The 15365-nt window shown below is 35.8% G+C and overlaps 2 protein-coding genes across 3 annotated transcripts; both read left to right on the top strand.

Annotated features, from left to right (window-relative positions):
• Positions 1-320: 320 nt before the first annotated feature.
• LOC107031272 (probable sucrose-phosphate synthase 2) lies at positions 321-8877 on the top strand. Its single transcript, XM_015232578.2, has 12 exons — positions 321-884; positions 2652-2884; positions 3116-3179; positions 3273-3971; positions 4892-5023; positions 5104-5235; positions 5322-5498; positions 5582-5635; positions 5733-5795; positions 6193-7134; positions 7231-7358; positions 8349-8877. Exons 1-12 carry the CDS (start codon positions 588-590, stop codon positions 8620-8622), a joined length of 3195 nt encoding a protein of 1064 aa, XP_015088064.1. The 5' UTR covers positions 321-587; the 3' UTR covers positions 8623-8877.
• A 1101-nt stretch (positions 8878-9978) lies between these two features.
• Positions 9979-14979, top strand: LOC107031739 (alkaline ceramidase-like). 2 transcript variants are annotated; one of them, XM_015233201.2, is made up of 3 exons: positions 9979-10180; positions 12464-12712; positions 14120-14633. In XM_015233201.2, the coding sequence occupies exons 2-3, from the start codon at positions 12465-12467 to the stop codon at positions 14631-14633; spliced, it is 762 nt and encodes a 253-aa protein (XP_015088687.1). In that variant the 5' UTR covers positions 9979-10180; position 12464. The 2 variants fall into 2 exon arrangements, with proteins under 2 accessions (XP_015088687.1, XP_015088686.1); XM_015233200.2 differs by having other exon boundaries at positions 10007-10180; positions 12457-12712; positions 14120-14979.
• Positions 14980-15365: the final 386 nt, after the last annotated feature.

Raw genomic sequence — 15365 nt, 5'->3', positions numbered from 1 at the left:
AAAACAAAGAAGGTAATAATAATATACATCACATCGAATATTAGTCGAATTACGTATATCTTATAATCAATGATTGTTTAGATAAAAAAACAAAATCATCTAATAATTCATATAAGAAACTTAGGAAAATGGTACGATATGTTTTCGACCATTATCTCTGTGTCATTTTTTTTCCACCAAAATATTTATTTAATATTTTCTTTAAAAAAAAAACTTAAAAAAGTCGTAAAATTCTCCTTAAACCTCTCTTCATCCGATCCAAAGCAGGCGCCTACTTCGCATTGGGAATCGCACAACCTTAAAGTTTGTGTCATTATATTCCACGTGTCACTCCATGGGCCCACCTTCAAATGCCATGTAATCATCACCTTTTTTCTTTCTTCATACAAAATCTCTTATTCATATCTCACCATTTTCAAGAACACCCACACACAAAAAAAAAATTCAAAAAATTTCAAGAATTTTATTTTTTTGGAAAAAAAATCCAGTCTTTGATGTAAAGATTGAATCTTTTCAATCTTTGAGTGAACCCCATTGTTTTATTTTTCATTTTTTTGAGGTGGGTAAGTGAGAAATAGAAAAAAAAAATGGCTGGTAATGAATGGATAAATGGTTATTTAGAAGCTATATTGAGCAGTGGAGCTTCAGCTATTGAAGATAAAACACCATCATCAACAACAACATCATCACATTTGAATTTAGCAGAAAGGGCTAATTTTAATCCAACAAAATATTTTGTTGAAGAAGTTGTTACAGGGGTTGATGAAACTGATCTTCATAGAACATGGATAAAAGTTGTAGCTACAAGGAATACAAGGGAGAGAAGTTCAAGATTGGAGAATATGTGTTGGCGCATTTGGCATCTTGCTCGCAAGAAGAAACAGGTTTGCACGCATCTTGATTAATTTTATTTGTTATGTGTCATTCGTATTGGTTAATTGTTTTTATCGAGGCTTGAATGGATAAGAAGAAATGATTATATGGTGTTTTATTGTTTGTGTTGGGAATTGAACCTTAGTGCTTTATGTTTTAGTGAATTTTTTTTTATAATCATGATGTCTTGGTTAGTTTATGCTCGTCTCGATTTATTTCACGTGCATTTGTAACCTCCCATTGGTACAGGTAACTCTGTCGTTCAAGGCTGAGATAGATAATTCGAAATTATTTAGTGTTTTTGTCTTCGCGGGAAATTGAACCTTGAGTGCTCTATGTTTTAGTGATACTTTTTCCATGCAAAAGATGTAGTGAAATACTCTCTCCCTCCCATTTTATGTGGTGGTGTTTCTTTTGGGGGAGTCGAATAGCTTTTTCAAAATATTTTGAATTCGTTTCGTTGTTAAATATGTAAATTTTATTTTAGAATATTTTCAAGAAGCTATACAAGAATTCATAGTCAGAATCAAGTGTTTTGACCCTAGTATATTGAACTTTCACATAAGTTGGGACGGAGGAGTAGTGTGTTTATATAGTTTTGAGGTTTTGGATAAATGTGGATTGTGGAGAAGTTTACTCTGGGGTTTCTTTGTTGTTTTTATTTGTGTTTTATAGCTCTGCTCATTTCTTGAATTAGGTGAATGTCAAAATGGTTTTGACTTTTGATTATGTTCCATGCTCTTTTTGTGTGTTTGTGACTTGTTTAGGGTTGTGGAATAAAGGGGCATTGGTAAAGTTTTTGTCTTTGTGTGTTGTGCCTTGTGTTTTCTGGAACTTCTCAAGCATGATATTTGTATATTCCTTTGTTATGTTGCTCGATCTCTTCAAAAATGTCGGCGAGTGCGTGTCGGATCCTTCAAAAGTAGTACATTTTCGAAGGACCCGACACGGATGTGTCATCATTTTTGGAGAGTATGAGCAACATAGTTCCATTGTCCATTTGTTTTTTCATATGTTTTTTTAATGGTGGTGTTCGGACCAGCTCTCATGCACTTTGACTTATGCAGTTAGTAGATCCTCGCCTCCTCCCACTAGCACAAAGCACAAGTACCGAGTAACTCTACCGATCCAATCAAAGCTTTTTAGGCGGAGGAGAAGGAATACTCATTGTTTTTCTTTTGGGTCTCAGCCGGGATTTGTAACTGTACTTTTTGTGTTCTTATGGAAGGAAAATGTGATCTTCTGGGGTTCATGAAATCTTTTCCTACATGTTGTGTATGTTTCTGCAAAATGTAGCATATAAGATTGTTATTTTAGTACATTTGCAGATATAGGAATAAGCATTCAATTAGTAGTGTAATTAAAATAGATAAAATTTGATAAATTTTTCAAATATAAGGAAATAGGAAGTGTGCGAGATCTTTTTGACTTGTAGAGATACATCCAAACCACCTTCGCCCGGATAGCACACTGTATATACAAGGACAATTTTTTCTTTAAACGAGGACAGATCACATGGTTTTGTACTGGTCAGTTTTGAGCTGTCGAGTGACGATTGTTCCATCTCTTAAGAAAGGACGCGGGATGGACGATATGGATTTTTTCGAGATTTGATCATTTATAGTTTTAGGTTGTGTTAAATCTAAGCCCTCGATTGTTAGTTGCTGAAAGTTAGTCATTGTTGGATTAAATGCTGTCTATTATTCTCTTGCAATTTGATTAACTATATGTCATTATGTCGGAATTGTTTTTTCTGATACATTCTACTCTTTTCATAGTTGGAATGGGAAGACCTCCAGAGGTCTGCAAACAGAAGATTGGAACGAGAACTAGGACGCAAAGATGTTACAGAGGATATGTCAGAAGACTTATCTGAAGGGGAAAAGGGTGATGTTTTAGGGGAGACACCAACACTTGACAGCCCGAGGAAAAGGTTTCAGAGGAACTTTTCCAATTTGGAAGTGTGGTCAGACAGTAACAAGGAAAAGAAGCTTTATATCATCCTAGTTAGGTAATGCAAACTTGAGTAGATTTCAAGTGTTTGTTTCCAGATTTGAATCGTCATATCGTAACGGAATGTTGTTCTTTTTGAATTTGTACTGACTAGTCCTAGTTCAGGTTATATATATATTTTTTAAGTGATGACACTTTCAATCTGAACTTCCTTTAGGGCTATAAATGTTTGCCTAAGCTAGTAACTAAAGGGGGGTATAAATTTTAAATTACTTATCTTCTTGACCAGTTTGCATGGATTGGTCCGAGGTGAAAATATGGAGCTTGGTCGTGATTCTGATACAGGTGGTCAGGTAAACTACATGACCTTCATGATATGGTAATAGCTTCTTTCCAAATTGCCTTCTTTGCACTAAGATCCTTACCGGAATGTATCCAATTTTCAGATAAAGTATGTTGTGGAGCTTGCTAAAGCACTTGCTAAGATGCCTGGTGTATATAGAGTTGATCTGTTCACTCGCCAAATTGCGTCAACTGAAGTTGATTGGAGCTATGGTGAGCCTACAGAGATGTTAAACACCGGTCCTGAAGATGGTGATGACACTGATCTCGGAGAAAGCAGTGGAGCTTATATCATAAGGATACCCTTTGGTCCTCGTGATAAGTACCTCCGGAAAGAATTGCTATGGCCTTATATTCAGGAGTTTGTAGATGGAGCTCTTGCACACATCATTAATATGTCAAAGGCTTTGGGTGAACAAATAGGTGGAGGCCAACCTGTTTGGCCATATGTAATCCATGGTCATTATGCAGATGCAGGGGATAGTGCTGCTCTCCTTTCAGGCGCTTTAAATGTTCCGATGGTCCTAACAGGACATTCACTTGGTAGAAACAAGCTAGAACAGCTTATCAAGCAAGCTAGGCAATCGAAAGAGGATATTAATTCCACTTACAGGATCATGAGGAGGATTGAAGGTGAGGAGCTCTCGCTGGATGCTGCAGAACTCGTTATCACAAGCACCAAACAGGAGATTGATGAACAATGGGGACTATATGATGGATTTGATGTAAAACTTGAGAAAGTTTTAAGAGCTCGTGCAAGAAGAGGAGTCAATTGCCATGGTCGCTTCATGCCAAGAATGGCGGTAAGAATGCCATTTTATGAAATTTTAATGTAGACATATACTCATGTATATATATATATATAATGTCTTTTTCACAGTTTTTCCTTAATTGGTAGAATGATAAATCTAATTTCCAGACTTCCATATGCCAAGGATACGGGTAATCATGGTCGTCATAAATTGGTTATCGATATGGCTGGTCCATAGTTCAGATGTATCTGAGGGCATGTGAGGAAAGTAATGTGACATTGCGGTATAACTTCACGGCATTAAGTTCTTATACTGCTGTTCTCAAGAAATTCATATTCCAAATTGTCCCATCAGTGCAGTCCAAATGCTTGTAGAAAACACTTCAAATAAGAATACCCTTTTAAGCTGATAGATGTCGGTGGTGTTCGTTATTCTCTATCTGACAAGAAGCATCTAATAGGGGCTGATGACTTCGAAACTAGGTTAATTTGATAAGTTCCTAAGATAGTCACAAATGCATCCATCAACAAATTTTCATACAACTGTCTCTGGCTCTGATTGGGTCTATTATTGGTTACTTTATAACAAGGACGTTAACTAAAACAGTTGCATGAAGTCCGAGACAATCGTGGGAAATCATTTGTCTGCTGTTATTTAGAAAATATTACTCCCTTTGTTTCAATTGTTTGTCTGACTTTCCTTTTTGGTCCTTTAGAAAAGAATATCTCTTTCCCTTTACGGAAACTCTGTAATATCAACTTTCCAGATGACATATTTAGACCACAAGATTAAATGACATTTTGGTACATTCTGCATATCTTTAGTTTAAAACCACAAGATTCAAAAATCTTTCTACTTTCTTTAACTTCATGCCAAGTCAAAACCAAGCAAAGGAATTGAAAAGAAGGGAATACTATATTTAAGTTTGTGGTTGAGGCTTCTGAGAGTTTTTTTGTGGCACAAATTTGTAGGTTATTCCTCCTGGAATGGACTTCAGTAATGTTGTGGATCAGGAGGACACAGCAGATGCTGATGGGGATCTTGCAGCACTCACAAATGTTGATGGACAATCTCCTAAAGCAGTGCCCACCATATGGTCTGAGGTGTGTAGCAATATTTAACAAATATCACAGAGCTCACGTGCGAATAATGATTGTCTGCTCATGTACATACCTTTTTGCAGATCATGCGTTTTCTAACAAACCCGCATAAGCCAATGATTCTGGCATTGTCCAGACCAGACCCTAAGAAGAATATAACCACTCTTGTGAAGGCTTTTGGAGAATGTCGCCCGCTGAGGGAGCTCGCTAATCTGGTAAATTGGTTTGACACAGTTGCTAAATTTGCTGAGAATGAATTTAATTGTTAAATACTAATACAATGGTAAAATATTGGATGCAGACACTTATAATGGGAAATAGAGATGACATAGATGAGATGTCTGCAGGAAATGCTAGTGTTCTTACAACTGTTCTGAAGTTAGTTGATAGGTATGACCTTTACGGCCAAGTTGCTTTCCCAAAACATCACAAACAAAGTGACGTTCCAGAGATATACCGGCTCGCTGGCAAAACGAAGGTTCTTTAAGTCCTTTGATCCTTGCAATTTGTGTAATATTTTTCTTTACGACGATGGTTCTCATGGTATATAAAACTTCACAGGGAGTCTTCATAAATCCAGCTTTAGTTGAACCCTTTGGACTGACTCTAATTGAGGTCTGTTCTGAACTTAATCCATTTTCGACATTGTCCTTCAAGTTTCTGTTATTGTTATGTCCTAAAATTTCATCATTGTATCTGTACAATTCTTTAGGCTTCTGCACATGGACTTCCTATGGTGGCTACTAAGAATGGTGGTCCAGTCGATATTCATCGGGTAAAATGACCTGCGTTCCATGCTTTAATTACCTTCACTCCTCCCATTCATCACTAATCCAATTTTCTGCTATGGTTTATTAGCAATTTAAGCATGATTTCTATTCCAAAGTAGTCAAAAAGGTATTGATGGAAAGAAACATCAAGATATATTCGGAGGATCAACATAATTTTCGTTTTATACATTTTTCTTAGCTAAACAAGAATGCGATAAACGATTGACTAGGGATCTTTACATGAATAGCTGAAGATTTCCTGTTCACTTTTTTAGCCGATATACATAGATTGCACACTCATTATATACAATCATACACATATTATACATCTGCTGGCTATTTTTAGTTTAATCAGTTGGGTGGATGGCTATGTAGGTTAATTCTTCTTCCTTTTTTTATCAGGCACTCAACAACGGATTGCTTGTGGACCCACATGATCAGCAAGCAATTGCTGATGCATTACTTAAATTAGTATCAGAAAAGAACCTGTGGCACGAGTGTAGGAAGAATGGTTGGAAGAACATACACCTCTTCTCGTGGCCCGAACATTGTCGAACATACTTAACTAGAATTGCTGCATGTCGAATGAGACACCCGCAATGGAAAACCGACAATCCATCCGATGAACTGGCTGCAGAAGAGTCGTCCTTGAATGATTCACTCAAAGACGTCCAAGACATGTCCTTGCGACTATCTGTTGATGGAGAAAAGACATCATTAAATGAATCATTTGATGCATCTGCAACTGCTGATGCCGTACAAGACCAAGTTAATCGGGTTTTAAGCAAAATGAAGAGACCGGAGACAAGTAAACAGGAGTCTGAGGGTGATAAAAAGGACAATGTTCCTAGCAAATATCCTATGTTACGGAGGCGACGTAAATTAATTGTAATTGCTCTAGATTGCTATGACACAAATGGAGCTCCTCAAAAGAAAATGATTCAGATTATCCAGGAGATTCTTAAGACCATTAAGTTCGATCCACAGGTCGCAAGAGTATCAGGATTTGCCATCTCAACAGCAATGTCAATGTCCGAATTGGCAGCATTTCTAATATCCGGGAACATCAAAGTAACCGAATTTGATGCTTTAATCTGTAGCAGTGGAAGCGAAGTGTTTTATCCGGGAACTAGTTCTGAAGAACATGGAAAGCTTTATCCTGACCCTGACTATTCATCACATATTGAATATCGATGGGGTGGCGATGGTTTAAGGAAAACAATTTGGAAATTAATGAATACACAAGAAGGTAAAGAGGAGAAGTCTGTAACTTGTGCTATTGAGGAAGATGTGAAATCAAGCAATTCCCATTGCATTTCCTACTTGATCAAGGATCGCAGTAAGGTAGATATTTTTTTCTCTGAATCGAGAACTTCAACCAGTATATCAAATAGTTTAATGTATTTCAAGTAACACATATATGTTTAATCTCATCATCAGGCGAAGAAGGTAGATGATATGAGACAGAAGCTTAGGATGAGGGGTCTTCGCTGCCATTTGATGTATTGCAGGAATTCAACAAGAATGCAAGTTGTTCCTCTGCTTGCGTCTCGGTCACAGGCACTCAGGTACTGTTCCAGATTGATGAACTAGTAGCAACCTGAAAATTATTCCACATATTGTTGTCATGTCCTTGGTCTGGATTAATAACCTCATCGATTTGTTTTGCAATATCCTCATTTATGCCAATGCCAATCTTAAGTTGTTCACGAGAAGCTTCCATCTTTTTGTTGATGATAGCCAGCTTGAAATTAAAGGCCTAAGTCAGTAGTAAAAGCATGTTCATATGTTGGGGTACCTTATTTCTTACTCACCAGTGTTTAATCTCTGGGTGCCAATCGGTAGCCTGCCCATCTCATATGATATCATTGCAGTCGATCTTGTATTAAAGGTGTTCACTGCATATTTTTGGCATGTAGGCCAGATTTTTCAGTTTAACATGCCCATTTTGCAAAAGTTAGGATGTCAAAGCATTGTAAAAGAGAAAAGCGATGGTGGGGCTTTAGTTGCTTATTCATTTAGGCGTTTGTTTTCACTTTCCGCAAAAAAGAATCAGTTTTTGAGAAGTAGCTAGTTTGATTTAGTTTTTTAGCAAAGACATGCAAATTTTTCTGGATCCTAGTGTTCATGTTCATCACTAACAAAGGGAGGTAGGTTAAGAAGACGGTAGCTTAAATAGGACATTAATCCACGAGTCGAAGCACTATAGTCTATATATGACTCAAAAGAGTAAAAAGTATCCTTTTTATTCCAGTTATACTAACAAGAAACTCTGGTATTTAAGGCATGTAAACTGTTGCTGGTGAGTCCAAACCTTATCTCATCTTGAAAACGTCCGTTATACAAATATTTAATTAGGAATACAGCTTTAAACAGGTAAGGATTATACAACAAAAGATCTGTGCTACACGAAAACTGGTCATTATTTGATTGTATGAAATGTTCATTAGCTAAAGAATCTGTCATTACATATAGGAAGATTTGTTGGAATATCAGGATTTCCGAGTACTTCCCTTGCTCATAGCTAGCATGCTTTTGATACTATCTCATTTTTGTAGGTATCTATTTGTACGCTGGAGATTGAACGTTGCAAACATGTGTGTCATCCTCGGTGAAACTGGAGACACGGATTATGAAGAACTTATATCCGGAACTCACAAAACACTGATCTTGAAAGGTGCTGTCGAGGAAGGTTCAGAAAATCTGCTAAGAACATCAGGGAGCTACCTAAGAGAAGACGTCGTTCCACCAGAGAGTCCTCTGATCATCTACACCGGTGGAAACGAAACAGTAGAAGAGTTTGCCAATGCATTGAGGCAAGTGTGTAGATGAGGCACACAAAAATGGTATACTTATACTCATTCCTTATAGAAGGAATTATAACATACTATATACAACAAACCTTTTTTTCCCCCTTTCTCTTCCATTTTTTTTGAACTTTTACTTTTGGCAAATGTAAGGAATGCAATAATGTGTATCTCAAGCATTTCTTGATTACCAATCCCATTCTCTCTTATGTTGTATGAACAGAGACGAATTCATAATTTAAATTTGATGTATTCAACCCTAAAAGTTTTTCGTACTGAATTCATTCTACTTAATATTTTGTTCGTGATGTTTTTTTGTGTTTACGTATTTGACACGGTTATGCAGCTTGGAAATGTGTAAGTCAATTTAGTTGTAATTTGAGTGTTGCGGAGGCAGAGCTAGTATGAGAAGTGCATGTTTAACATAATATTATTTATAATTTTAGAGCTAGTATGAGAAGTGCATGTTTAACATAATATTATTCGTAATTTTGGGTTAAATCAGATATATTTATTAAGGAATTCGTCTAATATACACATATAGCAAGCTATAAATATTTTAATTGTTGAGGAATTCGCCAAATATGCGTATATAATAAGCTATAGTTGCGGAGGCAGAGCTAGTATGAGAAGTGCATGTTTAACATAATATTACTCGCAACTTTGATTTAAATCAGATATATTTATTAAGAAATTCGTCAAATATGCACATATTTTAAGCTATAAAATTTCTAATTGTTGAGGAATTCGCCAAATATGCGCATATAGTAAGCTATAGAATTTCCAAACTTCATATCTTGAATCTGACTTAAAAATTCAGAGTTCGATTTATTCATATAATAACTGAATTACTACGTTCAAGGTCAATTTTAATATGTTATGAGTTACATAGGTTCAAACAAATCCTTATTATTCTAGACCTAACATTCTTCTTCGAAACACTTTTCAAAATCAATTCTATTATCTTATCAATCAATTCAACTTATCAAACACATCTCAAAAAAATAAATTAACGTTACATAACACAATAATTAATTTAACGATTAAATAAACACGAAATAAATTATTCAACCAAATGACATATTAATTAATCCAAGCTCATAAATTTATTCATTTTCCTCGTAATATTTTCGTAGAAAATTACTACTCCTATAAGATAGTAATAAACTAAAAATTATGCCACCTGGTGCTACACTACACGTGTCATCCAACCAGCTAAAACTCACATGAACCGTTCATCATTCCAAATATAAATCTGACGGTTGATATCATTCACACGTGCGAACCAACTCACTCGTGTCAAAAAAAAAGATTCCCTCCAAAATTCCTAGATTAACGAATCTCCTTTTTTTTTTTTTTTAAATTAACTAAAAAAAAATAATAATTTAACTTCTCATTATTCAAACCCTAGCAAAGAAGAAAGCGAGAGAGAGAGAGGAGAGAGAAAGCGAGAGAGAGAGAGGAGAGAGAGATCTTGTGTGTGTTTATATATGTATATGCACACACATATATATATTCAAAGAAGCAAATCTGTGGGAATATTTTTTGAGGTGGAATTTGGAAATTGGATCTGACGTTGAAAGGTTTGTTTTTGTATTTTTCTGAATTTTTTCTTAGTAAAAATAGAAGATTGCGTATGTATATTTTGCTTTTTGATATGTTGCTAATTTGTGTTTTATGGAGAATTTTGGTTTATTTGTGGGATCTAATGGTGATAGGTTGGTTTACATTTTGAGGGTGTTTTTTTGAGATGGGAATAGTGTTAATGGTGATATTGTAGTTTGAATTAAGCAGTGTAGGGATTTATGGGTGGTTTAATGGGGTAAAAAACGGATCTTTGGAGTTGGGTTTTGTTGATTGTTGAATTATTTGTGGGTTTGGTGGAAATTTGATTGAGTTTTGAATTTAGGGGTGTATGTTGGAGAGGATTGATGATATCTGGTGTACATGCCCAGTTTGGATTAGTTGAGCTGGGGGTGAGGTGGGATGATTACCACTGCAGTATAAATGAAAATTGAAAACAATTAAGGTTGAGATTGTAGCTGAAAGATGGGTTTTAGATTAAGCAATAGGAGAGTATAGTTGTTATCTGCTGCACCTGTGGTTGTGTGCTGTAAGAGATAGTCGAGGTGAGTGCAAGTTTGGATAATCCCACCAGTCTTAATTGAAAAACAAATAAAAAAACAGAAAGGTTCGAAATTGTAGCTGAAGATGGGTTTTTAGATAGGACTGCTTGGTATATTGTGTGTGGGGGAATGCTTGGTAGCTCATGGTAATGTTGATGATGGGTTTCACACATTAATTTAAGTGAGTTTGACTTTGTGGAACTTCAAGGTTTCACACATTATTAATTCGTGAAAGAGCCGAATAAGTTCTCTTGAATCTAACTTCTTGAGTTAATGATTTGTGGCAAAGCTTCCTTCTTAGATTTTCTTTGAGGAACGGTTAGTCTAGGAAGTGTTGTGTTGAAGTAGTTCCTCGAAGTGGAAGTATTTGTGTCATGTTTTTGGCTTGACTTTCTTTTTTTTGTATCATAATTAATTAAATTAGTTTTTAGGTGTTTGTTGTACATTCAATCAATTCAACTATAAGCACCTGCTGATCTTTTCATCTTAGAATTGAAAGAATAAGCCCTTTGTTTTTCAACAAATTGTAGGTAGGTTCATTTTTATGTCTTTTGCTACTACTGTTGTTGGTACAGTGGGTGCTAGATCACTATGGAATTTATAATTGTATCAGTCCTTTATTGTACATTATTCTTAATGGTTTGTACCCACTTCTGGTGCATATGGAAAATGGATAGACTTTCTTTTTATTTGTACTAAAACTGAAAATTGAGCAATTTTACTTAAAAGTGGTGGTAGTGTTTCTTGGGAGAAAACATCAAGCAAATATCAACCTCTATGTAGGTATAATAGTTCAGCAATATATTTGATTTTCCCACTGGAATTTATATCATCCGGCCTTCTATGGGAGCAAATATGTTTCAGTTTTTAGTGGATATATTTTTTGTTAAGAATGTGCATTGGAAAAGAAAGAGATTTGTCAATTCATTTTTTTATAAGGAGAAATAAAGTATGCATACTTCATGTTTACTCCATTTGCGACCCGCTTTAGGGATATAAGTTTCAATTTAAGCCAATTTTGTGTGTGATATTGAATCTCAGAATTTTGATGGCCAAAGTCACGTAAAGTTAATATGAGATAGAGAGAGTATAAAAGAGCTAGACATAAAGAACAAGAAGTTATTCGAGATCAAACTCAAGCATTAACGGCTTTTTTAGACCTGAGGCAAAATTTTAAGGATTGTGGATAATTTCCTGAAGTTAACATTAATGAAGTGTCACTTAAACAGCCATGCACACTAGTATAACCTCTACACAGAGATCCTGTGTTCCAGTGTCATGTGGATAACGTGACTCATTTTGGTCTCGAGTTCTTCGGTCCCTGCTCTTTCTCCTTTTTTAGTTTCATGTTGTGTCCATTCTGTGATTCATCCTAGATCATTGCTTTTGTGCGTAGTATTTGTATCAAAGATTATAATCGGTAGTGTTGCAATTTTTTTTTGTTTATACACATGTAATATTGCTGATTATAATCCTTCTAAGGATATATTTAGAAAATTTGAATCTCTTTAATTGATCTTTAACTATTGAGACATGCTAAAATGCTTGAGTAATTTACTTGCATCAAATACTGCAAGCTAAGTTGCTCGGACTCTCCTAAAATGTTGCGGCACCCGTGTTGGATCCTTTAAAAATGCACTACTTTTGAGGGTCTGACACACACCCGATGACATTTTTGAAGAGTCTGAGCAATGTAGACTGCAAGTGCCTACGAGCTGACTTTTTCAGGATAGATTGCAGAATGGAAGATGGCATATTCTTTTGGGGCCCTGTAACATCTAAAGAGTGGTGTGAGCCAAATTATGTGCAGTCATCCTATATTGCAGAATTCTTCAACACCATTTCAAATATCCCATGCATTCTCTTGGCTCTAATTGGTCTTGTGAACGCCCTTAGACAACGGTTTGAGAAAAGGTTCAGTGTCCTTCATATGTCAAACATAATACTTGCCTTGGGGAGTATGACATATCATGCCACTTTGCGGCAGATGTAAGCATTCTCTCCATTCTCTCTGTTGGATTCTCTGTAAAATTTGTTAGGTGTATAATAGACATGTATGTATGTATATATTCTCTTAATCATCATTTGTTTGCTAAAGTATGAGGAAATTGACTCAAAAGGATGCACGATAGCCTCATTTTTTGAGATGTTTATATTGTTAAATCTCTGTAGAACTATATATGAACAGGAAGATGCTAAACTGAAGATATTATATCATGCATGCTAATGTGATTACAACTATCCCCTACCTCATGCAAATGACCACTTGTATCTTGACCTATTAGCCAATCTATGTTGCTTAGACTCTTCACAAATGTTGCCGTACTGTGTCGGATCCTCCAAAAATGCACTACTGAAGGACCTGAGACACACCTTTTGATATTTTGAAGAGTCTGAGCAACTTAGCAGCCAATAATCTCCTGCTGGAATGATGTCGCTGCCTTCCGTACCCCACCCCCCTTCTTGTATGATTTTTCTATGGTCATGTTTTTTTTTATAGACTGAACCTGTTAGAGAATACACAGGTAGAAGATTTGGAATTTTTCTTATTTTCTTGTATATTGGTATCTTAAGTATTGACTTGTGAAGTTTGAGTGAGTTCTAGTCACAACGTCATCTAATCTGTTTCGCCACTACCTTTCTTTTGAAAAATTGATTGACATATTTCTTGTAGATGAGCACAAATTGCATATTTTTTGACTTTATGGGTAGGATGATCCTATCTATTGTTCAAGCCACACAACTCAATATTCCAAACTCCTAGTTACTGATTCTTGAAAACTATAGAAATGCCAAAGCTAATTCTCGTTTTCTAAAAGAGAGTGGGAAAGAGGAGCGAGCACAAGGATGCATGGTTTGATTCTGTCAAGAAGTTTCTAGTGCATTAAGTAATAATCTCCATGACAGAAATAGTGATAGACCAACTGATTTGTGTCGTTTAAGGGAAGTCTACGTCAATATGCCATAACAATGTCTTTGTATTTCTATATAATTCTAATTTCTAATAAAGCAAAATCTCAGTCAGCCACATAAACAAATCCGCTCCTGACTTCTGACTTCGATGTAATTAGTCTGGACGGGAATGTTTCACTTGTAAAAGATATTGACAGTATTGGTTTTGTGAAAGTGTCTTGTTAATGTCGTGTTCCCAGATGGAAAATATTTGTAATGGGGCAGCATTACAACATAAAGCTTACTGTGAATCATATAGCAAGTGCTACCTTCAGTATGCCTTGTGCCTCTTGCTTTTTGTTAGACAGTCCTTCATACTTTTAAACAAGGGTTTCTCTATGCATGCTAGAAGACAACAGTGATGAAACTAATCGTCCTTGAAAATACTGCCTTTTAAGTGTCCCGTTATTGTTTTATACTATGATTTATGTATTAAATTGGCAGGCAACAGCAAGGTGATGAGACACCAATGGTCTGGGAGATGCTTCTGTATATCTATATCCTCTATTCACCAGATTGGCATTATCGGAGTACAATGCCCACCTTTCTGTTCCTTTATGGTGCGCTCTTTGCCATTGTGCATTCACAGCTTCGCTTTGGCATTGGTTTCAAGGTTCACTATGCACTTTTGTGCCTTCTTTGCGCTCCTCGTGCATATAAGTATTACATTCATACAGAAGACACATTGGCTAAGCGCCTCGCAAAGTTATACGTGGCAACTTTGTTGGTCGGAGCTGCTTGCTGGCTATGTGATCGATTATTCTGCAAGCAGATTCAGGGCTGGTACGTTAATCCACAGGGCCATGCAGTTTGGCACGTCTTAATGGGCTTCAACTCGTACTTTGCAAATACATTCTTGATGTATTGCCGTGCTCAGCAACGTGAATGGAATCCCAAAATCAAGCACTTGTTTGGTTTTTTCCCCTATGTGAAGATTGAGAAACCAAAAACCCAGTAGCAGAAGTCACTTCTCTTTTGAGCTTAGCCTGTACTACCAAACATGTGCAGGATATGGCTTTGGTGAGCACAAAGCAAGCACTCAGCAATTTTTTTTCTCTTTTCCCATTTTGCAGAATGTATTGTAAATGAAAGTCTGGAATAGTTTTGACTCGACCGAATATTGGTTAATTTTTGACTGTACAATTAGTGGTTTTCCAGTGTACCATATTTTACACTCCCACAGAAGATGACATGGATTAACTAGTTGAATTCTTTTTCTGGTAAGTTTTTGTCTACTCTTGAAAATTTGCAAATATGTTTTGCTGCTACATGGTGGTTTGTATAGTTCATGTAGCTCAGTCTGATATAGCTTTTTCACTCCCTATGGTCATTGTAAAAATTCTTTTATACTATTGTCACCAATCAGTTGATTTGAATCACTTGCAACAGTCAATGTTGACACTACAAATGATGTGAAGTCGAATTGAAGAGTGATTTTTGAATTTTTTTTCCCTAAGCCAATCGAAATGTCTATCAAATTTATAAATCACTAGTCTTTGCTCACGTGCAACGCACGTGTACCCTATTAATTAATATTTCATTTTTTTTAAATGACACAAGTATAAAATATATAAATGAGGCATAAAATAGATTTTTTAGAAAAATAATCATAAATTTGAAACAATGAAGGGTGACATGTATACTCCAAATTTTGTGAATTAATTGAAACGTCAAGTAATATTACCCTATT

The sequence above is a fragment of the Solanum pennellii genome, chromosome 9 (genome assembly GCF_001406875.1).
Source record: "Solanum pennellii chromosome 9, SPENNV200".
Lineage (NCBI taxonomy): Eukaryota > Viridiplantae > Streptophyta > Magnoliopsida > Solanales > Solanaceae > Solanum > Solanum pennellii.
The sequence above is the reverse complement of the archived record's forward strand: the minus strand, read 5'-3'. Positions and strand labels throughout refer to the sequence as shown.

Excerpts from the sequence above, each read along its gene's own strand:
- LOC107031272 (XM_015232578.2), top strand. The coding sequence starts at position 588 with ATGGCTGGTAATGAATGGATAAATGGTTATTTAGAAGCTATATTGAGC. Across the intron at positions 885-2,651 it reads TTGCTCGCAAGAAGAAACAG|TTGGAATGGGAAGACCTCCA; the intron begins GTTTGCACGCAT and ends CTCTTTTCATAG. Across the intron at positions 2,885-3,115 it reads CTTTATATCATCCTAGTTAG|TTTGCATGGATTGGTCCGAG; the intron begins GTAATGCAAACT and ends CTTCTTGACCAG.
- LOC107031739 (XM_015233200.2), top strand. The coding sequence starts at position 12,465 with ATGGAAGATGGCATATTCTTTTGGGGCCCTGTAACATCTAAAGAGTGG. Across the intron at positions 12,713-14,119 it reads CATGCCACTTTGCGGCAGAT|GCAACAGCAAGGTGATGAGA; the intron begins GTAAGCATTCTC and ends TTAAATTGGCAG.